The sequence below is a fragment of the Wasmannia auropunctata genome, unplaced genomic scaffold (assembly GCF_000956235.1).
Source record: "Wasmannia auropunctata unplaced genomic scaffold, wasmannia.A_1.0 LD336116.1, whole genome shotgun sequence".
Taxonomy (NCBI): Eukaryota; Metazoa; Arthropoda; class Insecta; order Hymenoptera; family Formicidae; genus Wasmannia; species Wasmannia auropunctata.
In genome coordinates this window covers 805,523-830,853 of record NW_012026774.1, presented here as the reverse complement: position 1 = coordinate 830,853, position 25,331 = coordinate 805,523, and the positions used below count along the sequence as shown (strand labels likewise).

Here is a 25,331-nt window from a genome sequence, read left to right as displayed (position 1 = left end):
ACATATGTTAATTGTTACGACTTGACAGTTCTAGACGCCACATAGAGCTAAAATGATAGTAAAGATCTGAAATTTTTAAATTTTTTTTCGTTCTCGACATAACTCTGGTAGATCGACAGACTATAGTAGTAATGCGTAAACTTTAATTTTGAAAAAAAATTCCAAATATATAAAGTTATACGGAGTATAATTATTATAAAAATTATTGCGTTTTCATCGTAAACAAAACAGACGACACCAGTATTCCCTTAATCTTTATTTCCTTTTTGTATTTTATAAGAGAAACAAAAGCAGGTGTCAGCAGTTGCTGAAGGAACAGTAACTGTAGACGATAAGCGGTAAACTCCATTCGATAACAAAAATTTTAAATTTCCGTTATTCCAATACAGGATTTTGTTACTACAAATATAGCAAATTTTGTTATATTTATTTGTTGTAAAGCATTATCCGTAACATTTAAAATACAATTACTTTTAAATATATATGTACATACATATAATTATATTTACATAATTTGTTCATAAAATTTGTTGTATTAATAGCCTTTTTATAGAATATTAATTATGTAAAAAGGCTAGAGAAAGCAACGAAAAAAATAATAGTTATTAGCATTTAATATTATAAATATTTAACAAAATTGTAAATTATGAACAATTTATATAACGTGTGTATAAAAAATATTCACAGAATGCATGAATTTATATAATTACATATTGATAATCTAAAAAAAGGCAGTGGTATCAGCAATGCTGAGAGATGAGTGAAAATAATCTCTCCCTCTTTTCTATACAATTATAAAGCATCCATATCGTAGTCTATACATTTGAGATCAGTCGGATTGTAGAGCGACTTTTGCGACACGGGTGCTCCGTCGTCGAGGAACGCACTGAACTGTTTATAATCTTCGACCAATTGATGAATTTTGTTACTGATATCCGGGCACGCAACGCCGCTTTCAATTATGCCACTCAGTCTATCGGTATTGTCCGCACAGATCGAAAACTGTTCTATAAGCTGTAATTCCTCCTTCAATGCCGCGTTCAACACAGCCGCCTGGAAGAAACCGTGAGAGTTACATAATGCTTAAATGCCGCGGCATTTACATAAAGCGAAAATAACGACGATATTTTTTTTTCAATGATGATTAAACCAAGATACGTACGCGTTTTGCTCTCTGCTGGACTTCCTCCAGTTTCCCGCGCATATTCTGAAATTCCGCTTCCGTGTATTGCGTTTCTTGAAGCTTATCCTCGTTCGCCAAAATATTGTCGGGTACAGCAATGAATTTGTTCACGTTATTCTGATCAGAATAAAATAAGTATTAATAAGTGTACAACTGAATATTTTTATTTTAAAGTTAATTTAACAGATATATCTCAAATATAAAGTAGGCGTAATGTAATTAAATACAACTGGATAGTATATAGATTGTTTAACGTTAAATTTAAAAATAATTACCTCTATGTTTCTCAAATGAGGCACAGAAGCTGTACAGTACGCTTTTACAAGTTTCTCCTCATTTGCTTTTATCGTCGCCAAGTTATCTGGGTCTGACTTGTGTATCTTTTCCAATGTTTCACATAATTTTCTGCTCCTAGACTGTATCCTTTCCATTACAATATTCTTAACTATAACAGATCAAAGAGAAAGATTACCATGAGCAGCCATGCATGATTTTTCATAAATTAAAGAAACATGTAGTTAGAACAATGGATACAAAAATGCTAGATACAATATTAGCCTTATTTTTACAGAAAGCAAACAAAAAGATCTAAGATTAGATTTATATTGAAAACCACACTACTAGGGCTGCGTTCGCTTTGGCGCTTACAGCGCTCACAACATCATTTCACCCTTGTTTATCAAATGTGAAACAAGGACAAATGATGTTTATAAGTGCTGTGAGCACAAAACCGAACGCAGACTAAGTTTCAAAAAATGTTTTTCAAATAAAATTAAGATTTTGTAGAGGTATCAATTTGTTTTTTTCTTTTAGTAAATTTTCTGAGTAAATATGAGCAATTATATAGCGACAATTACAATTATATAACGATTTACATGATTCGCAAAAGCGTAAAAAATATTAAAATTAAAAAGCGAAAAAAATCGCACAACCACGTTATGGAAATTAAGATTGGAAAGGATCGACGAGATAAAAGACGCATTTGTCGATGCTTCTCACTTCTCACCGGCATAGCGATGAGAAGCGTTGGTCCTCGACAAGTGCGATCTCGCCGATCCACATCGATTATTCCACAGCGAAAGCGAGACGACGCGTTCGCGGTTTCCCCTCTCACGAAAAATCCGTCGAAAGTGTCCCGGTCGCTGGACGAGTGTGACTCTAGTCATGATCGAATGCCACATGAAACCAGAGCACACCCGTCCAGCGGCAGCGGGACGTGCGGGATTTTGACGCGAAATATACGGCCGGGGCACGCCGTAACGGTCGGCGCCCCCGCCGCCCCCGCCCCGATCTGTCCAGCGTTTGTCGAGAAAGCGCGAGCGCGAACTGAAAAAGCGTCACGCGTCGAGATCTAAAATGCAGGTGGCTACTTACAAGACGCGTATACGGCTCGGGAATGGAAGCCGAACAGCTGCATCTCGTATTCCTCGCGTTTACGCTTCCGCAACTCGGAAGCGGCGTCGTGCTCCATGACGAGAGACAAAGTGAGGTGAGATGAAACAGGACGAGATGATGCGAGATCAACGAGGAACCCTCTCGAACCGGCCTCGATCCCTGCCCTCCTGGCTTCTATCCGGCGGTAGGCGGCAAGCGGCTGCTGCTCCTTCCGCGCTCCACACGGAAACACCTCGACGTCCGTTGACAAATGAACATGGCGGCGTCCCTCCGCTTGCGTACGAAAGCGTCCTTTGTCCCGTCGCGCGCCGTGTTCGCCAATGCATCGCGACAAGTCGGAGTTCACTTCGGAGCGCGGCACTCGCGGCACAGTGGGGCACGTCGGCAGCCGGAACCCCCAATCGCGCGCCGAGGAGCTCCATGGAGTGTCGACGATTCTTCGCCGCTTTCGCCGGCAGTCAGTGTCGCCTCGAACGACGGACATCTCCCGAACTTCCAATCCGAATCGCGGTCAGTCACGGGAAGAGCTGCGAAGGTAACTCACCAAAGGTACATTTACCGACGCAGGTTATCACGAGGTTTTAGTAAGCGAGTAATCTCCGCTAGGTGACACGACATCTTTCTTTATGACTCGACGCCATTTTCTTTTCGTCTGAAGAGAAGCAGCAAGCAGTTCTCTCGCGGGGATGGCAGGATGACTAATTCGCACATTTATTCGGGCTTAGCGAACCTACGAATGTCCGAATTCAGTACTGCGGACACTCATGCATACGCACAAAACACTCAAGCATGCGCACGCACATATATCATAGGTATATTATTACTTTTATCTCTAAAAAGAATTCGATCGCAGTTTATCTTTTCCCGTCATGCTCGCTGTCGCTAGAAAGAGAGCAAATTTAATAAACGCGCAGTTCACAATATTTTTTTCAGCCCATTACGGTGCAAATTACGTTATATTTGTGTTAATTAAATCTACATACTATATCCTCGCATAATAATTACGATGATAGATTTATTCAGTTGCGACGCACGATTTGATGAATATTAATTGGATGCAAACGCGCCTTTGCCTTTTTCGATGAATTTTTATGTTTCCCATATTTACGAATTCACTGGTGCTCGGTAGTTTGCGTTGTTATTTCTGTCGAGCGACATGATAACACGTTTACTTAGAGTGAGGGCCCCGTTTGTTATCGTACGCATAAAACGGAAATGCATATATGTATATGGCATCATTCACCTGGCGGATACGAATTTCAAATATTTTCCATCGCGCTTTATTAATGCTTGGCTAAATGCGATTGTCTCCAAAAATCGCGAAAATAATCTGAAAAATAAGCAGAAACGCCGACGAGGATTTTTCCTGCTCGAATTAAGTGGTTATAAGTTTCAATTTCGACGATCGATTCAAACAGAGAAATTTCGCTTGACGTTAAATGCAATTATACTTTTGACTATATATATATTTACGAATTAATTAAAATTTTGTCATTAAAAGAGAGACTGATTTTCTCTTTTGAATGCACTGCGCGTCGAGAATTGAGCAGGAAGCGAATCGAAGGTTATCAAGTCTCAAGCATTAATTTTACTCGCGCGATATTACATATGTCTCTCCACGTATAAAGGATTACAATTGCTTATTTGTGGTTGAGTGAATCACGTCTCGTTTGCACATATGCGGTCAATACCGATTGATACGGTGTAGCTGTTCTCGACAGTGTGACAACATATTCGGTGAAAGGCAATTCGCGGTAGAAAAGTGTGATTCTTTCTTCGTGATTTCTAGAAAAGTAAAGTTCCTGAGCACGACTTTCTTGATGAAAAAAAAAAAAAATACATGTGGCGCTTAATCGGATTTGGTATTTTTTTGTAAAAAAAAAAAAACAAAGTCAAGCAATCAATAATTCCACACGAAATGAGTGTATAGGTCGTCTCACCGGCCAAATGCGTGCACCTTTTTGCTGCGTGACATCACTATTTTTTGTGGCGGATTAGTCACGCCGTTGATATAAGTCATAATGCTTGTACAATACAATGGCATCGTGTCATGTTGTAGTCCTGGCCAAAAAAGAAATTTTTTCACCGTCGCGACAACTCATGCATATTTAATGTAATTGATCGTAAATATACTTATATTTCTAAGTGCTTAACCTGCACGATATATCAATCTTTATCTACTTATTTTATTCATAATATAAAGTCATCATGAACAAAGTAAGTAGTTATTTTATAAGAGATACGAAAAGAAGAATCATTTAATGCACGCGCGATCTTATTAATGACAATTTAGAAAAATTTAGGAAAGACGTTAGAATATGCTTGAATATTTGACGATGTAGAATTTGATTTTTATAAATGAGATCGCATGTTCTTAAAACTAATCCTGTATTCTTTTAAATTAATTTTTGAATCTGTTCTCTTTCTTTTGCAAAGAAATTTAGTTATTCTCTAAGGGAAAAAAATTTACATAAAAAAAATCAATCTATTAAAATAGAAATATTTAATATAATTATTTTGAAGAAATTAAAGAGAATTTAGAAAAGAAGAAAATTAATGTAGAAAACGTGCGCTTATTTACAACGGCAGGTCATGTATCGTCAATTATAATTAACAAGTCCCGATTTCACGTGTAGGCAATCATGACATTATGATCTGCTTGTTAACCGATCGTCAAACTAATCGTTCCTTCTCTGTTGAAATCCCATGACTCATGTTTCCTCCTTGTACGACGAATCGGATCGCAATGTAAGACGAGGAATGCCGGATAGAACCTTCGAGAGGGAGAGAGGACATCACGTCCTTCGCGCAACTTTAAAGTGCCATCGGCGTTTACTTAGAAAGCGGGAATCGAGCGTTTAAAATCGTCGTGTTTTACACGATAAGCGGAATGGGATGGGACACGGAGAGACCGCGAGGCGATGTATGTACATCCGTCACGTGCAAATCGGGTCCCATATGTGCGCATGTAAGCGAGATTGTTGGCATGCCGGTTGCGTTTATGCGCTGCGCTTATGCGTCGCAGCGCGCGCGCCCGCGAGAAACTTTACACCTACTTACATTCATGTTTTCGCAGCCAACTTTGGCATTGGCGAGAGACCGTGACGGATTTACCTCGAATCGAGAAACGTTAGCGTTAGACGGCCGCTGAAAGAAATATAATCCGTACGACGAAGTCTGATGAAAGAACTTGGTACGCGTGAATAAATTTGAATAAACTGCGCGAAGCTTTTATTGCCAGAATAAAGTGGAATTGCTAAATATCTTCGATTACGATATCCAATTTTATTTGAAAACGATATATATAGTAAGAGATATGGCATAAGAGAAAGCACGCCTATCGATATCGAGAAAAAATCGGAAAATGTGAGTTCGTACATTTTTACGTACAATATACGAGTAAACACGCGGGAACGAGTAGAGTGGAACGCGACATCGATAAAAAATCGATATAAGTCGTTAGTAATTGCATTCCAGAATCTTGTCAAATATCCATTTGACTTTATCGCGGCATAATCTAATAAGATTATGCGTGTCGCGTGTCTGCGCAAAGATAAGAGATTACACGGCGATAGTGGGATTTTAAATGCCATTTCCATCACCGTTCTAATATCTCGAAATTAAAAGTTGTACGTATATTTTATGTAAAAGTGTTTTTTTTTTGTATGTCTCTTCAGAGGGAACTTAGGGCATAAAATAAATCTCAGTGTGACACGAACCTTAACGCGAGAGTGTGTATGGATGCGCGCACACACACGTGTACACACACATACGCCCTTACACAAAGCGAGCGCCGCGGCGTCGCGCCAGAGGTTTAACCGGGTGGCGTCTGCGCAGCCGGACCGCGCAAGTCCCCGTAAAAAGCCGGGGGCGCGATTCCGCCGTCGCTCTTCGGATACCGCGCGCGTTCGCCTTGCTCGCGCTCGGCCGCTCAGTTTGTATTCGGTGTTCTCGATTACCGTTCGACGTACGGCGGCGAGAAGACGGTTCACTCACGGTGACGGACACACACCGCCGCGCGTGCGTTCGATCTTCGTTGCGGTTCAAGCCGGGCGCGCGTCCCTCGAAATATTACTCGATTCTTCCGTCCCGCGTGAAGTTGTCATCGATCGCTTGATCTTTTCGTAGGATTCGAAAATCGAAGTGACTGCCGGCGAGGATTTCTCTTTGACCTTGGCGACATTCGATTCAAGGGGAGAGTGCTACCAAATTGTGCTCCGTTGGTTGTCAAGTGATTTAAAGGACAAGAGGAACGAAAGGACGACTTGACAAAGGAAGATGTTGCCGCCGCGAATCCTCGGTCTCCTGGTGCTTCTTCTCGCTGTGCAAGGTGAGTGTCTATATGTTTAATCCGCGATCCATACTCTATATTTGACATAAATTTGAAATACAATAGATAAACTTTTTACACCTTCATGACTCGTCGTGTTTAAGATGACTGGTAGAGTATAAATCGCATGTAATGTCTCTTTTCGATTTCGCTGTTGTTGTCTCCTTGATCCGCGTCGTCCGATCGACAGCAATCGATCGGCGCAATGTTCGATGGATGCGATTATAACTTCTATTATAAATTAACAAGAAGTAAAGGGCTGTCAGCCAAAGCACGATATTTTTTAATGCTCCAAGTAAAAATAACTTTTTAATATAGTTAACAGACATTTTGATCGAAATAGAATCGTTTTCAATATTAAGCAAAAATTACTAATACATAATATAAAAACAAAATTCATCTTAACGCTCTGACCATGTAAAAATACAAACAAAAACGGTCGTTCTAACGGTCTAGCAATATAAAAATGTAGCTCTTTACTTCTTGTTAATTTATTATTTATTGGGTCGAAAATTTCAATTTAATTCTATTATTAAATTGTTGAAAGCTTTCGTAATTTCTGATTTCTCTTGACATTACGAGTAAATTATTTTAAAAGCAATACAAGAGCATATTGTTTTCGATCATTCAAATTGTTATTTTATGATAACGTACTTCTCTAAACAGAGACTTTAACATTTGAAACAAAATTTATCGGAGTTTCTGATAAGAATTTCTTATCAGTCTGTTATCCATCTCGAATATTTATTTTGTGACGCGCATGGAAAATTGACCGTTTTTTTTGCAGTTATCTGAACGCTTTAAAATGCTATTTAAGCAATGTAAAAATCAAAGATTGATTCGTATTTTATTTCTTGCTGCGAAGATGCAAAGATAAATCCGGATTAAATAAATCCGATCTCTTTAACGTCAATTAATTTAACATCAATTAGGATTAATTCTAATTCTATTTCTTTAACGTCAATTAATTTAATATGAATTAAGATTGATTTGTATCGGTGATAAATAGAAGAATTAAGTGAGAATAGGAATAGTGCGCTGTGAGATGTGGTTATAACATTTATATTTTTACCGCGTTCGCGCCTCTGGGTAAAAATACACCGTGAGAACGTGTAAAATAATGCCGGCAACGAGAGCGTAAGAATTACACAAAATCATTTACGACGGAAACGCATATAGGTACGTTGCTGCGTCATAAATCGCGATTCTCACTTGTTGTTCGTGTAACTTTACATACCTTTCTTTGCAACATAGCGCACCAAGAGCACTCCCCATTGCGAAACCCTCCATTTATTATCGCGCCTCAAAGGCGTCGCTTCTGTAACGAACACCGCGTTAGAGGTTCGTTGCGTTATGATGATAGCGTGGAATAAATCGCGGTAACAGGCCATCATTACGCTACGGCGTGGTGAGGGAACGGCAAAACCAATCTCCCTGCTCGTGTCTCATTACTCATTTGTAAAAATCGAGATCGCGCCATGTTTTGTCGATCCTTCGCGAGTTGTTTAAATAAATATCACATTCATCGATGTGCAACGACTCGTGTGGCATGAAATGAGCATTTTTTTTTAGAAGAGCAGAAGGATGCGAGTTTAAACTGCTTTGCCAATTAAAAAGCCTTACGTGCTATCGTACTTTCAATCTACGTTTATCTATAATAAGAACTTTATTTCGATTTCTAATTAATATATTAAAAAATATTTTTTTTATATAATAGCGGTATAAAGTTTGTTAAGACCGGTTTGTTGTGATATATAAATGTTGTTTTATCGATCATAGTAATATAACTGGTCGAAACTTATAATTAGACTTTCTTTTGCCTTTCGGGTGTTAGAAATACTGCAGAGCCGAAATAAAAAATCGTACCCTATATATGTCATGTTTAAATTCGTATCCCGTGCAGATTTAAAGCGAATGCGGAATGAAAAAGGTACTTTAACATCTTCTGCACGAATAGTTGCTAGCAACAATAGTCGTTATTGTGCGACTAATCGGCGAGCACGTCGTGATCGCTGCCGCGGAAGTAGCAATTACGTATTAAAAAATAAGCTTAATTACGCTTCCTGGTGTACCTACGCACCGGAAAACATTGCAGTCGCGCCGAGGCGAGTCAGTCGCGTCACTCGAATTGATCGTCAAGTCGTAGAATGATATTGATCGCGCTAATTCGGCTTGATTGACCAAAACCCGATTAAAAGTTATAAAAAAAATTTATAAAATAACAGATGAAGCAAATGAAAATTTATTTTTTTTTTTTTAGACTGGAGAAATTTCTCTACTCTTTTTTGGAACAACTAATGTTGTTAGCCTTAAACTTAAAGATAACGCTGAAGAGATCACGTAAAAAAATCATTATTAAAAAATCAGTAAAAAAAATATATTTTATTATAAGTATATTTTTTGAATAAAATTTATCAAAAAGATTTGGGATCAGAAATGTAGTATATACTTTGAGAAACTGGAGTTTGTTTTTAATATGCAATATCCATTTCCGCACGATCATCAGACAGCTTTCGGTTTTGCTCGCGCTTCGTTTCCGGTTCCATCGCGCAGCGATTACGCAATTCGCCATTAAAAATCGAAAGGGTATCTTGGCCATACTCATAGGGTTCGTAGCGGGGGAGCGGGAACGGGGATTCTCGCAGTTGTCATCCAGAGAGGAAGTCTGGCAAAAAGCGCGTCCGCCGAGGAGAATTCCATTCAGAGTTCTCCACGTGAGGTACCGCGAAGGAGCGTCGCCCGTCGGAGAACCGGTGGCGATGGCTGAATGGCCCGAAAATAAGATGAACGAGACCGATCGCATCGGGCGGAGGTGGCGGTGAAGTACGCGGGGGGAAACCGGCCAGGTGAACGCGTGTTTCAGGTAGGAGAGAAGGGCCCGAGAGAAGGCAGATGGTCGGGACGCCGCGCCGTAGCGGCTTGGTCGATGGCCAGTCGATCTAGTGATGAGAAATTTGACATTCAGAGCTTTCTGGCAACTGCTCGCAAGAATGCTCCTCGCGGCTTCTTCTCTCCGCGACGCATATCCGACGCTCTACTCCATTTTATTCCTTTTTATAATAATAGGAGCGGCTTCCTTTCTTTCTTGTCCTAGCGGACGGACCACCGCCACAGGCAGTCGACTCATTTCGTGCGTGACTGCGATCGTGAAGAGCCTGTCCGAACTTGTAGACGAATTGTAGGGATTAGGAAATAACCGGAATACGTACCGGTTTGTCCTTTGTTATTAATTCTTGAACGAGCTAAGCACGAAGTAACAAGAAAAATAGATTATCCATGACGGATTTATCATTTTTTTCATTTTGCTGTTATAAAGATGTTTTTATTTCGTTTAAATTTTCCAAGAAAAATGCAAAAACTAGGATTAATTAAATTAATTGTGATAGTGGAACAACTAACAATGTTTAAAAATATATTAAGTATAAATTGAATTAAAATAATAACAGTAAAATAATTGTTCAGCGATTATAATCGTTTATTTATTAAATAAAACTAAAATTATAATTTTCATTGTTTTAATTACTGATTAAAGAACAACCTTAATACCTAACGTTATTAAACGTTAGATATTAAGATTACGGTTAGGTATTAAGGTAACGTTAATTAAAGAACAACCTTAATATCTTAATACCTAACCTTAATTTTTTCTTAAAAAAATATGATATACGATAATATTATCGTAATTACTCCAATTAGATAAAAATAACTCATCTACTTCAACCCTATATATATAGTTATTCAAACAAAAATAGAGATAATTTTCTTTATGACGGCAGTCTTCAAGAATTTTGTAGACCGATTGGAGAACTCGATGTTTTCTCGAAAGAGGACCTTCTGCATGACTGTGTATGTGTAGTGGCGCCTGATAAAATCTGAGTTCAATGTACGAATGATGCGGAACTGATAATAAGCGAAAGAGAGCGACGATAAAGCGTCGCGACGCGGTCGTGTCGTCAGGACTAGCTCGAATTTGAATTGGTGATTCGATAGCGGTGATGTATGAGGCAACGCACTCGGCAGTGCTGATAATTTGGGTGCAGTACGTCCCGATGACGGACATTATCGTTCGCGAATTATGCTCACGGTCGCAGTCGCAGCTCTGTGAAATTTAGCCGCTCGTCCGGTTTGTCATTATAATACGTGCGACCCACATTAGTTTAGGGACAAAAAGTTATACACCTTTGAGGCCAAACTGGCGACATCGATTCGGCCGTCAGCGCGATATATTAAAAATATGATAAATTATTGCCTTATTTTATATTAAAAAAGACAACAGTTAACAACTTTCACAACAAAAATTGACGAATTTCTTATTTTTTGCCCAATTTTCGACGATTGAAGAGGCAGCTAAAAATTTGTAAAATTTTATTTTGCTTGGACTTTAATGTCCGAAAAGAATTAGATCGGAGAAAATTAGAAATCTAATTCTCATGCATTCCACGAAGTCTCACGCATTCCAAGAACATTCGTATTCATAAATGTACATAATTCGTAAATCATTGTCCATTTATGCGTGTCGAAGGTTGCGGGCAATAACGGTTCTCCCTTTCGCAACTTAAAAGCGGCTCGTTTTTTGAAATGCCGAACCGCGGGGAAGAGAGGAAAAGCCGGTTGCACAAGATAAGACATGCGTACGATACACGAACACGCGTCGCGCGTATCGAGCGCGGTTGCGTAACCAGATAGGTAGTTACAAGGATCCTCGTCGTTTCTCCTTGAATCACTCGTTACTCTCCTTCCGCCGCGCCACCGATCCGTGGAGAAATTTAAGGGTCAGTATAAATGAGCTCCGATAGCAACAACGAGGCGACCGCGACGGCACGGTTAACGCTTCGCGTTGCTTGTCGGCGCCTATGAACGCGAAAGAATTTGTCAAACAGCGTGACTCCGTTCCTGGCATATATTGTCATCAATCTATCGTTTCATTCTACGTATATATATGTACATATGTACGATCTTGTTAGCTATCCTTCGATAGCGTATCAAGCAAGCGTATATCTTTAATAGAATCTTCTTGTGATATATTATTTTTATTTTACGGTGATAAAATTTTAATACGTCGTTTCTCTCGACTATCCTTGGCATTTACGGACAGTTTGAATTGACTAAATCTCAATTTTTGAATGTGAACGAAGCATACATGGCTATATATTACACCTTACTCCGCAAAGGAATAATCATATCGTTAAATTCCTGAAAGCTTTGTTCACATTCAAAAATATTGAGATATAGTGTAAAACTCCTTGTATTTTTATCTAATCGCGTTTATCTAATAATTATTGGATGCATGGTAATTCATACTTCATGCCTTGAGCACATTGCTATTTATGTTTGTAGTCTTATTTTCCGATGGGTGCGCCTTGCGCGCACGCTTTTCTTCACGAATAGGATACGACACGTGTCGACGTCGCGTACGAATATATCAAAGATTACGTCATATGCACGCGAGTTTAGCCCGTTAATTAAGTAATTGAGCTTGATAGGGCTGAGAGAGAGGAGGGGGAGCCGCTTGTATGGGAGGTCAACCCGCATGAGAAAAGCGTTTCTGTCTGTGTGTATATACCTTAATCATCCTTTTCTCTTCCGCTTTTCCGGAGTTTTCCCGGAGAGAGACGCATTAATCGCCATATATCTGAATCCTGCCACACTGGGTGGAAATGCGATACTTAAGGGTCAGCCGGACTGTTACCGTCCATAAGTTTGTCAGTCTAGCCATGTCACGTAGAGAACAGCTGGCCTTTAACATCGGGTCTGTGGATCCTATCTCGCACCGTATAACCATGCCATAAATTTCTCGTATTCCCTGTGCTGTGTATTTACGCGAAGAGGAACATCGAATAAAACCCGTTTCTTTGATGATCTTGCTGTAATCAATCCTCATTTGCAAATTTATGGACAGCAATATAGTCATCGGTGAGTCCGCTTCTCCATTTCATAGAAAAACGCGAGAGTTTCATCGGGAAGAATCTTTATTTCTCGTTACAATCACGTCATCGATGAACGATTACAAAAAAAAGATATATAGAAATGACAACTATTCCGCGCAAGAAAAATTAATGACAGTCTCGCGAATAGGTTCACTTTCGAGAACGTTCAATTTAACGTCTCGCTTAACGCGAAATAGCATTAATTAACGATCCAAGTATCTATTAGTTGTAATACCAACGCCCAGGTGTGCGCGATAATAAACGTTTCGTGCACACGCGGCTTGCTCAACTTGTATAAGTAGTAACGCGTATAGAAAAATTCAAGGAATGCGATTATCGGTGTTCGAATTGCAGTGTTGCTCAAGCAAAATCGCTTCTTTCGAGTTGCATAACGAGCGTTTTACATACATCGCGTTGTGTCCAATCCCTCTCGTTCCTCGACGATTCCGATGCAAGGCACTCGGCATTTTTTCCGCTCGCCGGAGTAGGAGCGCGATAAAGCCGTTAACATATTTGCATAAGAATCCTTATCGCTCGCGAGAGAGCCGTATCTAGCGAGTTTTCAAGCATGCCGATGTTTACAGTAAAATTAGCGCGTAATTAATCTGCGATTAATGCAGACCGTGCTTGCTGGCCGTCAAGCTACCGAGACGAGGAAGCTTGTTACGTAGGACGTCCTGTGTCGAAACGCTTTTGAGGCATAATTTTTCCGCGACGCCGCCTTTGACTTCTCGCACTGCAGGCGCGACTGATAGCGCGTTATTGTGAAACCTTCCGTTGCGTAATCGTCACTTCATGAAATATTTATAATAGTATCGAGTTTCGCGCTATTTAGCGCCGTCGACGCCCGCTGATTCGTGTTTTGATCTTTACACTCGGCGTATATTTTTTCTCTAAACTGATCTCACGATATTAAGTGTGAATATTTTCTGAGAAAATCGTTTTGGCGCGTTAGTCAATTGTAAGACCCGAGACACTTGATGCTGTACACATAGAATTATTTACCTGAACTTTCTCGAAAACTATTTCGGATATAGCAATTTCTAAAAAAAGTCTAAATATATTCTGGATATGTGCCAGCAACAGTCTCACGTTTTTATTATTATTTATTAATATTTTTATAGATACGAAGCAAAATGATCTAGGGAGACGCTCGGAATGATTAAGACGAACTGTTAGTTTGTAACATCTGTGTTTCACGCTGTCGCATTCCACATACTCTCGCGCTGCCGAATGTACGAGCCTTAGAATCGAAACGGTCCAACACGTTCGCGTTTATTCCGAGCAAAACCGCGGAGAACGAGGGAGACACGATTCCGGCGTTCCCGTTTCGTATTTAGGCCGAGCCCGCGCGTTTGTTGGCCCGTGATTTCTCGCCGGCCGGCGTGATCTGAGAAAACGAGATCACGCGAAATCATTGTGCGACGAGAGGACAGAGTTTTCTCTCCCTCGTCCTTTTCCCGTGGTTTTTTGTGATACATCTCATTTACATGTGCATTACCTACGGTAGCGATTTGCACAGCTGCGAGTGAGAGACGTCGAGCTGCGGCCTCGATGCGGCAGCCGTGTAAACATCTTCTTCGTATAGGCATTTTGTGTGTATCTCCCGCATAGAGAGAGAGAGAGAGAGAGAGGGATAAAAGAAGAGTAAGAGAGAAATAAGACAGTCGTGACTTTATGCAAGCAGCATTTCACTGCGTTTCACTGTTCGATCGACGAAACGGCGCGAGGAGAAGCGAACGTTTCCGCGGTTTGCGCAATTCACCCGCTAGAAAAAGAGAGTAAATTTACCGAGATCTTTTCAGGCGCTTCTACATACAACTTTGTCATATTTTCTTAACGGAGTCACAGGTTCGCTCAACAAATGCGCCTGGAAAATTATTTGTTCTGTCAGCTCAATGTGGCTTGATATGACATATGGTTTTTGTGGAATTTAACAAATTTAGAAGGAAAGGTTGATTTATATCTGCATGACTCCTAATTGGAGTAATAGATCATTTCTTAGTCTGTGACTCATACATACGATTACGGACATCTTTGCAGTTGGTAGATAAGCTGGCTCTGTAATAATATGAAGCACACATCGCGCTAGCTGTGTGACCGTGCGAATATTTTGCGCGCGATTTTAAACGCGGCCGAGACTTAGGGAACCATCAGCTTCCCGTCCAGCTGTCGCCCGAGAATTTAATAGGACGAACCCGCTGAAAGGTTTCCACGGTGTTGAATTTATTAGCATTCGGTTTATTTGCGCGAGGGACCAAGGCCACGGGAGATTATACGAATGTTAAACGAGATCAATCGTCTTCGACTATGCATCTAATAAAGAGTCAAACGCGACAAACGAGAAGTATTTGCCAATTCGCCTCCGACATTCCGCGGTTACAAGAGCTGTTTCATAGAGCTCGTAATGACATGCTTCCATTAGCTGATAAGCGCGACAACAAAATGTTTGCCTCATCTGCCGAGGCTATCGTTGGTTTATCGAGCTAAGTATGTCACTATAGAAATCTGATTTTCAATTTCTGTTTTCTGTATTCCTTTATATCTTCTATTTCTATAGCTCTATTTTGTATCATATATTTTGTGTCTTACTTTTATTTCTAATTCAATTTTTCTCGCCGATACGGTCAATTTTACGTTTCCGCATAAATTTTGTAATCACGCTGAAGAAAATTTATGACTGTCAGGAAGATTATCGAAATCCGGACGTATACAAGTAACACGGAAACCAGATAACAACAACGCCATGTATAGAAATATGTGTGAATACCGCGTGTAATGACCAGGTTGTAATTGCTTCCTGGGGATTGCAGGAAAGTCTGTAAAATAGGCTGTGGCTTATTTACTCATTACTAAAGGTAATAGGCACAACAGGATAATCTGAAATCTCGTTCGTTACAAATGTATAAAAATTGTCGAAAAAGAAGATTTATATTTTTGTTGTATCGCCGGACATACCGTGCCGAGACTTCCGACTCGATTACGTTCGGCGGGTGGTTTCTGACGCTGGTGCGTGCCGACCACCGTGCACGCCCACAATAATTTTGATTTCTGGCCGATTCGAGGCCATTAATAAACCGCCCACCAGATCCAACTCGCCTTCGGTTCGTCGAGACTTATCTAGATGATTTCGAGGGGGTATTTTTAGGTCGGCGTAACACGCCGTCGATGTGCGTGCCGCGTTTAACCATCGACCTGCGCGCGTTTTACGCGTGTTAGGCATATGTGCGTGACGATCTCTTTCACGTCTTCTTGCCTCTCTTCCTTCTTTATTTCTATCTTTCTTCTAAAGCAGTGGACATGTGTGCGCTTCGACGAACATAATATCTTATAAATAGGGATTGGCTAACGGCTAATGCGAAAGGGTGATGCAGGTTTTATTTCGGTACGCTTTCCGGTCACCGCATCTAATATAGAGAATAGTTCGTCTGCGGTCTGGTCTGGTTTGTTCTCTACGAGACGGAAATTGTGTCGAAATCGTCGTCCCTAGCTCGATCGATGAGCGCTCTCCCGGTCCCAGTTTCTACACGCTTTTTAGCTCGCACAAGCATCTTGAGCGAATGCTCTGTTTATACATTTCATATGTCAAACACTCGAGGATCATCAACCAAGAAGTCATGGTTTCTTGTATGAAATACAGGAACATTAATTTGTCAGATTTATATACTATTATTAAAACAGCTGTAAATTACGTTCGATTACCCACGCGCGATTAGGTCTAACACTTATTTATAGAGCGTATGAGTTACATTTGAGATCCCAAAATACTAGTTACGCGATTTCCTCGCGAGCCGGAAGATATTTTCGTCGGGGCAATATACAATTACGCGTGTCAGTTTTCGGTAATCCGATCCTTGTTACATGTGTTCGCGTTCATGCGAGAAATTCTCGAGGGCATTTTGATTGCTGAGTTTTTGGGAGTTTCTCGTGAATTTCGCGTCTTCCTTTTGTTTAGGGGATTCGGTAGTGCGATGATTCGATAAATTATAGCCCTCCGTAAATCCTTTGCTTATACGACGGCGGATAACGAGCCGACCGATAATGAGCACGCAACCCACGCAACGTTCCGAGCCGTGAATAGCGGTAGGGTACCGTTACCAGTCGAACAGACGAAACCTTTACGGTCGTGATAGTGCAATGGAATGATTCGATAATCGATCATCCGGTCGCGCGTTTCCGGTGCTGCGAAAGGCGCCGTGCATCCAATTTTTTTTCGCTCGTGTCGCAATGCGATCTCGTGCGGATGAAAGAACGAAAGCGCGAAACTCGCCGACAGTGAATCGCGATTTAATCCAAAAAAAAAAAATTGGCTACAACGTTTCGCGGAACGAAACAACAGCTTATTGATTCTTATGTCAGTTACGTCTTACACATGAGAAATTTTAATTAGAAATTTTCTTCCGCTCGAAACTGAAAAAAAATTCGTTAGAATAATTAAGATGATATTAAAGTGAAAGATATCCGTGATATATATTTTAGACTAATATTAGAATAATACACGGAACATTATAAGTACTATTATGCATAAATGTAATTTAATATGCATGCACTTAGGCGTGAATGTTATTAATTCCAATAATGCGATTAGCAAGATGATAACGCAACGACAAGCAAATGACTTATAAATGATAAACCAACATGTGCGTTAATACCATTAACTATTGTACATTGTTCATTAAATCTAATAAAATAGTGCGAAGTTACTTGGATTACTTAAATTAATTGCTTGAATTATCTCGAGCTCTTTGATAATAATACTCTCTAACAGCACATATAACGTGTAAAACTTAGTATTAAAATACGAACATCAAGTATTAATTTTTTGTATAACTGTATAAAAAATATTCAAAAAATAGACAAAAAAAGTCCATTAATATTAGATAGAAGTAACACAATTTTGTTTAACTCATGCATTTTATCAGTTACAAGAATGTGTATAAAAATTTTGTATCTGTCGTTTATAAAGATATTTCGAAGGACTTTTCTAAAAGCAAGCCGAATCAATTTATCTTTTTCCCCGTGATGATGACAAAGATTCGATCAATTCAAGCCGAACGCTCCCTAATAACTAGAGAGGGTTGTCTCCAATATCCAAGATGTTGGGTCTGTACACATTCGACAATAATGGGCCATCGGATCGATATTGTCAGCAATCGCGCGCTCGTGCATGGTGACGGCATATATTATAATTATACGCCTCGCGTCTCAGCGGGACAATCGTTACGGGCGTTTGTTGTACGCGTCGCTTGGAGAATAGGCCATGCTCGTGGGGCCCCGATTCGTGGCACGTAAAAGCTGGAAACGAAGTGGAGGGAACGACGGGGAGAAGAAAAGACGACGAAGTGGAAGAGGGCATGGCACGAACGCTGTTCCGCGGCCAGAGGACGGAATGCCAGTCACCAGCGATGCCGTCAGATTACTAATGACACACCTCTCTCTCCCTTTCTCTCCGCTTCGCTATTCTTCGAGCCTCATCGGGCATTCGAATCCCGTGTTTTCGTTCTAATTACATCGAGCGCGTAAGCAGCTAACGCGCGCCGCTGACTCGACTGACTCGACTCGCTGAGTTTCCGCGTCGTCTATATCGATTTACGTCGAGATGCTCCGGAATTTCTCCGAGCGTGACGGATTAGTTCCAAGTTTAATGACATACCGGCTCGTCGGCCGTAACTAGTGCGATATTACCTACGAACTGTTTACTCAGGATGTTTATTGGATGTTTATTTGTTACGACAGACATTCGAGGAATGTATAGCGTTGCAGTGGTCCAGTTATTTCTTTAAAACGTTGAGGAGATTAACCTCAAAAATGAAAAAAACTTAATTTTAGATTGTACAAAATTAAGCTTAAAATTAATATATGGAATTTAAGTCGAATTTCTGCATTAATGAAAAGAGATCATATCTTTTTTTTAAATATAGAGTTTATTTTTCGCGACATGAGAATTAATTTCTTCAAGCTTTTAATGGATTGACAAGTGGTTAGAGGTAACACATTAAACTTTCAATTAACACTTCGAGTCGAGGCTCTCTATAAATGAAGAAGGAAGTTCTTTTTATATGCATGACGCTCATCCGTAAACTTCTTCGAACACGTAACGGATCCATTGAAGGTTTAAAGACGTGAGGTTGAATTACGATAATACGATGACCCGTAGGGACTTTCGAGAAGTTGCGGTTCTCGAAACGGCGAGGCGCAACGAATCACCGTCGATTATTGGCGTTTCACTTTCCATCTTGCGATTGTTGCATCAAAAATTCCTAACAAACGAGTTATTGCGAGCACGCTACAATTTGAATCAATTTCCCTTTATACGCTGCAATATTTGTGCCATTCGCGTGAATCGACTTTAAACAGTAAGATTAGAGTAATTGATACATGCAATTGTGTTCCGTAAGCTGTTGTTATCCGTAACCTATCAGCGATATCACGGAATTGTTTGTACGAACTCGTTTCAAGTTTTACGGGATAATATTTGCAAGTTTATGATGTTACAACACGTGGCACTAGATAGCGTTAACGGTGTCGTCGAAACGATCTTCTTTTATGCGAACGATCAATGTGATCGTGCGTGTTTCGATGTTAGAAAAATCAGTTAAGAGATTGTATTTTTGTTGCAATAATTGCGAAAAAATAAACATTTTAGCAAATATCATCAGAGTTGAGAATACCTTATACAGTGCTTTTCCATCATTTTGAAAAGACACGTGCATAATTTCTTTTAACAATGTATAAATATTGATGACTGAATATTCATTAATACTGACGTAAATTATATATATACTTAATGCTTAATTATAGAATAATTGCTTGTAACAAAAGTAGGTCACCTGGATAATCGATTAAATTCGCTGCTGATTTACCGCCAAGTCATTTTTGATACCATGCCACTTTCGATACGTCCCGAGCGAGTGATTGTGTGGAGGTCAAGTCGCGGCTGATAAAGCGAGGTTCGACACTTATTCGGAAGTTCGCGAGCACGAACGCAGCCTAGTTTCCCTGAATGCGCTCGATTCATTGAAGGTTTAACGACACGAGATTGCGCGAGCCGTTATCAAGGCGTGTAGTAATATGCGATAATTAACATACGCGCCACCAGCCGCCAGCGTGTTTTTATATTTGTCAGTGGGGAACATCCGCGAATCGTCCGCCCGGACGGAGATAAAGCACAAGTGAATCCCTGTTTAAGCGATTCACACTTTACGAATACCTATAAGAATATGCCGGTGGTGTAACAATGAGATGAATTGAACGTGGACGAAGTAATCAGTGGGAATTTCAGATTTCTCATATTGAATGAGAAATATCAAGTAACAACAGTAATTACAAAGTAAAAAAGATTCGGAATACGTGCAATCTAATTACGTTTGAAATTCATTACCAAATTTTAAATTTTAAATTTTCGCTAAAACTTTTAAAATTCTAAAGAATTAAAATATGTTAATTTTAATATGTACCTTAAACAACATCTGCACACAAAACATTTTAATCTACAGCATTTGGCGTTGATTGTATCTATACGCTTTTTTTCGAGGCATGTTGCGTCGAGATAATTACGGAGGGACAGATCTCCCTAGAATATATATATCTAGAATCTCATCGGCACGTAAGTATATTCGAGGCGTCAAAAGTGTTCCCCCTCTCTTTCGTCTTCCCAAAGCCTAGTGCTACAGTATGTGTAAGCGCACGAATGCGGCAGATTCATTCAGAGTTTAACGACACGGAGTTTGAACCATCTTGTTGTCGTAATATAGGTGCCGTAATGTACTCCGTCATCACCGCAAAGTTTATTCCATTCGCAGAACAGACACAATCTCGCAGTGAGGGCTTTCGCCGATAATAACGCCGGGAGTACCGGCGTTAGCGGTATGTGTGAGATCTATTAATTCACACAGCAGCGGACAGAGAACTCTACGAATAGACTCACAGCGATATCGCGCAGCGTGCGTAAATTGTTTTGACAATCCCGGGATTGGATGTGTACCGGAGAAAACAATTACTCATTATGTCCGGCCCCGTTAAGAGAAATCGGAGGGGTCGCTATCGCGCATAAGGTGAAGATCGATGGGGGAAAGGCAATTATAATTAATCGGGATGTCTTCGGCGCCTCAGGCTCTCGTTACAATCATCTCCGCATGCATGTGTGCGAGATTGATATATATAGATGAGAATTAATAGGCATAGTCTAGTGCGGTTAACAGATAAAATTATCTCGCAGATGGAGAGCGAGCGATGCTCGTTATATCGTTACGTTATTTTCGTAATGCAATCTATAGCGAATATAACTTAATCAGAGATACAGAGTATATGTTTTATGGGAAATCTGAAATTCATTTGCTAGAAAAAAAGAAAGATTTGCTAACAGCATTCAATTATAACCATTGCAAATAAGCGAGTGATTAAGATTTTACCATGTCGTCATTTCTTTTTAATCGTAGTTTAATTAATTTCTTTCCTCTTGATAATTTTAGTTCCACACTCTCCAGTCTCTGTTAAGAATCAATTAAGCTGAGGTTAAAGTTAACCGGCGTTGGCGAAACCAGCCGCAAGTAATATTTATGGCGCGTAGCTATGTAGGCTATTAAGAACGATGCAGAGATCGGCTTCGCGCGAGGATAGAATTCGATTAGAATCATTTTAGATTACACGAAGTCATCGACTGCTCGCGCGTCGACAGTGTTAATTACTGCGCGGAAATCATCGGGCTCGAAGTCGACTATTCTATATATATGTATATGTCCACCTTTCATGGCCTTGACATTTACGTTGCACTTGGGTGGCCTTGTAATACCTCTGGGACGACATTCACATGCATATTAAGGAGTCGCTTCAGCCGCTATAAATTCACCGATCAGAGAAAATCGATAGAGATTGCGTGGTATCGGATTAATTAAGCGAAATGGTATCAATTTGATATTCGTAGGCGATCGTTTATGCATGGGGAGTACATAAAATGGAATATTGAAAACAACTTTTATTCTTCAACGCAATCTTATTTGTGACTATTACAAATGATTATACATATGATTAATAATTAAACAACTTTCCCTAAGTTATTACAATAGCCATTTGCTATGCGTAATATCCTGAGCATCTATCGTAAGAGACGTGAGAGCACCTCGTTGAAAAACGCTCATTACTCTCAGGAAATTAGAAAGTCATGTGGCGGTTCGTTATCGAGACGCGGTCTGCTGTCTTTAATTAGCACCCGATGCTCGACTTCCCGGTTTCCACAAAAACTCCCCGCTGATGCAACGATGATGCTCAGTAGTCTAGTCTCAGTATGTACTGATTAGAAGAATTCGTCATCTACCACTGGGTCAGTATGTCTGCGATGACCAAGCAATTCCGCTTGTGCGTTAAATTACATTCCCCTTTGTGGTTCAATTAATTTCCAATATACGTAAACGTGTCGCCCCGTAAAAGGTCGTCTGCTCAAGGTTCGCGTAATTGCCATAGAGGTACATACGAGCGGGCAGAATCGTTCGATTAACGAGTTCGACCTTCGCCCGGGGTGTCACTTCACACCTCCGGGCGTCGCTTGACAACGCAATTACATGTAGGAGATAGTAATTCTCGTTATCTCCCGCCGTGCAAAACCGGACCTTGAGCTGATTCGCGTAAACTAAATGGCCTAGTTTTCCCGGTGGATGTGGCCATGCGGGCGCATATTCGTTTCACACGTGTAGCTTAATTGAGAACCGAGATAATTTCACATACGTTATCACTACATGCTTTTTGTCACTTACCTGACGCCTTCGGGATTTTGATGGACGTTATCAACGCCATTACTGTTGCAATAAAATGAAAGGCGACAAATACATCCCTCGTTGTTACGATTATCATCAATAAGTACGATACGTAAATCGCTTGAAATACGAATCTTTTCAATTGTTCTTAATTAGTTTACATTTGAAATATCATTAGTACTCTGATGTATCATATATCAATATCACGATAAAATAAATGTTTCTAATACGCGCGATTTCCGGTATTAACGTCTAAAATAGGCAATAAGAATTAGGACAGACCCTTTAGAATTCGGCTGCGCGCATAGTTTGGCCGATAGGTCAAGTGCTAGAAGCATACGCGCAATTGAGAGTCGTGCAGCCTTCTTTCATCTTGCCGTCCCATCTACTCATGGATGCCAGACTTTCTCGATTAGAGGAGCATCTCCGCCGCTGCTGGCACGAGAAAACGTAGCTACGGGCTTCTCCCAAGCTCCGAGAACCGCTATTAGGCGGAACGTCACGACGAGGAGGTGGTCTTCTTACTCCGTTGCCTCGAGTATCTCCCGCGTACCCTCGACTCGTTCACCTAGAGACGAGACGCTTGACAAATAGGTACCTTAGGGTTTAGTGTGCTTAAGAAGTCAAAGGAGATCTTTTGTATTAGTTTTGTCGTTGACGCTGCCACGACGTTCTTTAATGGTGCCGCAAGCTGTTTAAGAAAAGATTACAGCTACTGGGGATTGCGTTTGAGAAGAGCGGTTACTTTGATGTCACAGCGTCAATATAATAATCGAATATACAGCTTTTTTTAGCGTAAGAATCTTCACAGGACAGAATAACGATTTAGTTTTGAGTAAATTTTGCTTTAATAAAATTTTAATTTGGACCTCGTCTCTGGGATATTAAAATATATAATAACAGAATTTTAATATCTTCTTTATTTAAGACAACGTCGAGATAGAAAATTATAATTTCGCATTATAATTTTTACGATTTCTACAACTACAAAAACCATGAAATGTGAGAAACTCTCATGACTAGCTATCGTGATCTTGCAATCATTAAAATCGTCACGCTATTACCGCTTACGTGATCGTTCGAGGGAAGCCGAGGAAGTCGAGAAAACAGGATACACGCTAATTCCAGTTATTGCGGTAATCTTCGAAAAATACAAGTAGAAACGAAGATATTTTACATTCTGTTTTATTCTCGCGGGGTCAATCACGGGGTCAAATATGCTAATTGCATATGACACGTCCGAGTAATGAACGATCGAAAGGTGTTTGGCACACGGTATTCATCGGATCTTTCACCGTTATTAAGGGTCAGTCACGTGGACGTTTTATCGTCATGGCGAAACTGAGAATGTCATTACGTGTACCGAGATTCTCTAATTTTGGTTGCACATAATGGTATCGATAAATCACGAGCGACATTGATCGCCTTTAATAGCGCGCTGATTATACAAAATGACTTTGTGATGCTTCCTGTTTTTTATGTTTTGAACTGTGAACTATTCCTTGCACTTCGAGCGTCGCTGTTAAATGTAAGTTTTATGGTAATTGATGCAACAATTATTTTTATTATTTAAAATACTGTTATTTAAGACATAGCATTGTGAGGGAAAACGGTTCTGTATCAGTTAAATTACATTTTATTATTATTATTTGTTGCATGTAATCTGCTGTTTAAAAGCTTTTAAGATACCACTTAACTGTCGTCTGTGAATTTGATAACAAGTTTTTTCAAGTTCTCATACATATATTCAATTTTATTTAAAGAAATATAAAACGAGAAGTAATATCTCTCTTTCTATCTTATTAAATTAATGTAATTCATTGAGCGAATTGTTTTGGCGATGGGAAGAAGCCAGTGGCTGGAATTTTGAATAAGAAAAAATCTCTCTCTTTCTCGCGAAGCGGGTCTCACAGATGGTGGACAAATGACGTCACCCGTAAGCTTGACGTGCAGCCGTTTTATTGGGGGGAGAACGTTATTTCCACCCGCGGACCGAGCTGTAGTTAGAATAACTTGTCGAGGAAATTTACCGTTTCCGCTTTAACCATATCGGTCCGTCGCCGTCACCACCATAACTCGGCGCTACCCCATTCCCAGAATATGTAGGTCGATCGCGGCACATTGTCCACGAGAGAACTAATACGAAACGCTTCGCTTCACTTCCGGCGTCCCGTTCCGGCCCGCGTCTCATAAACGCGATCACGTAACGATGCGTTATAATAAAAGAAGAAAAAGCGCGTTAAACGCATTAAATCGTCAATGCTATCGCGATGCGAATCGCGTACCTTCATGGTTAGCTAGATATTAAAATTAGAATCTCGCGGTTATTCTCACGATTTATCTGATATAGGTCGCGGTTTCGTCAACCCGTAATCGAGTCGAATAATAAATATTCATCTTTGATTATTTTTCATTGTCGTGAGGATTCGTATCTTCTCGATTATTATCCCGGATACTGTGTCGATAAATGTTTGGCGGTAAAGATCTTCGCAGCGAAGCTTCAGAAGAAAACAGATGAGATAGAATCGATTTTTCATTTAGCTACTGTTTCTAAATTGCGCTTGCAGTTGTATCCACTTAATTAAGATGCTCCAGTAAAAAAAAGATGTGCTTTTGATTAATAGCAAACGCCATTCCGTTTATCTGCGTTGTGATCGTTTGCGGATATGGAAATTTCAATTAATATCCTTCGTAAATGCCGCGAGACGAGCGTGCGCGTGTAAGCATCGTATTTAATAAGAACAAAC

At 40.1% G+C, this 25,331-nt stretch overlaps 2 protein-coding genes across 3 annotated transcripts in view; one reads left to right on the top strand and one right to left on the bottom strand.

Moving 5' to 3' along the window:
* Positions 1–677: 677 nt before the first annotated feature.
* LOC105452214 (protein MIS12 homolog) lies at positions 678–2,906 on the bottom strand. The gene is made up of 4 exons (XM_011693178.1): positions 2,558–2,906; positions 1,459–1,628; positions 1,163–1,300; positions 678–1,053 (listed from the first exon to the last, which is right to left on the bottom strand). Exons 1-4 carry the CDS (start codon positions 2,652–2,654, stop codon positions 793–795), a joined length of 666 nt encoding a protein of 221 aa, XP_011691480.1. The 5' UTR covers positions 2,655–2,906; the 3' UTR covers positions 678–792.
* Positions 2,907–3,223: 317 nt separating this feature from the next.
* LOC105452097 (lachesin-like) overlaps positions 3,224–25,331 on the top strand; it is a 59,977-nt gene continuing 37,869 nt past the window's right edge. The window contains exons 1-2 of one of the 2 annotated variants that reach the window (XM_011693057.1): positions 3,224–3,390; positions 6,707–6,908. In XM_011693057.1, coding sequence (XP_011691359.1) covers positions 6,857–6,908 — 52 coding nt within the window. In that variant the 5' untranslated portion in view covers positions 3,224–3,390; positions 6,707–6,856. Of the gene's footprint in view, positions 3,391–6,481; positions 6,909–25,331 lie in introns of those variants that run through there. The other variant, XM_011692979.1, reaches the window with a different exon arrangement.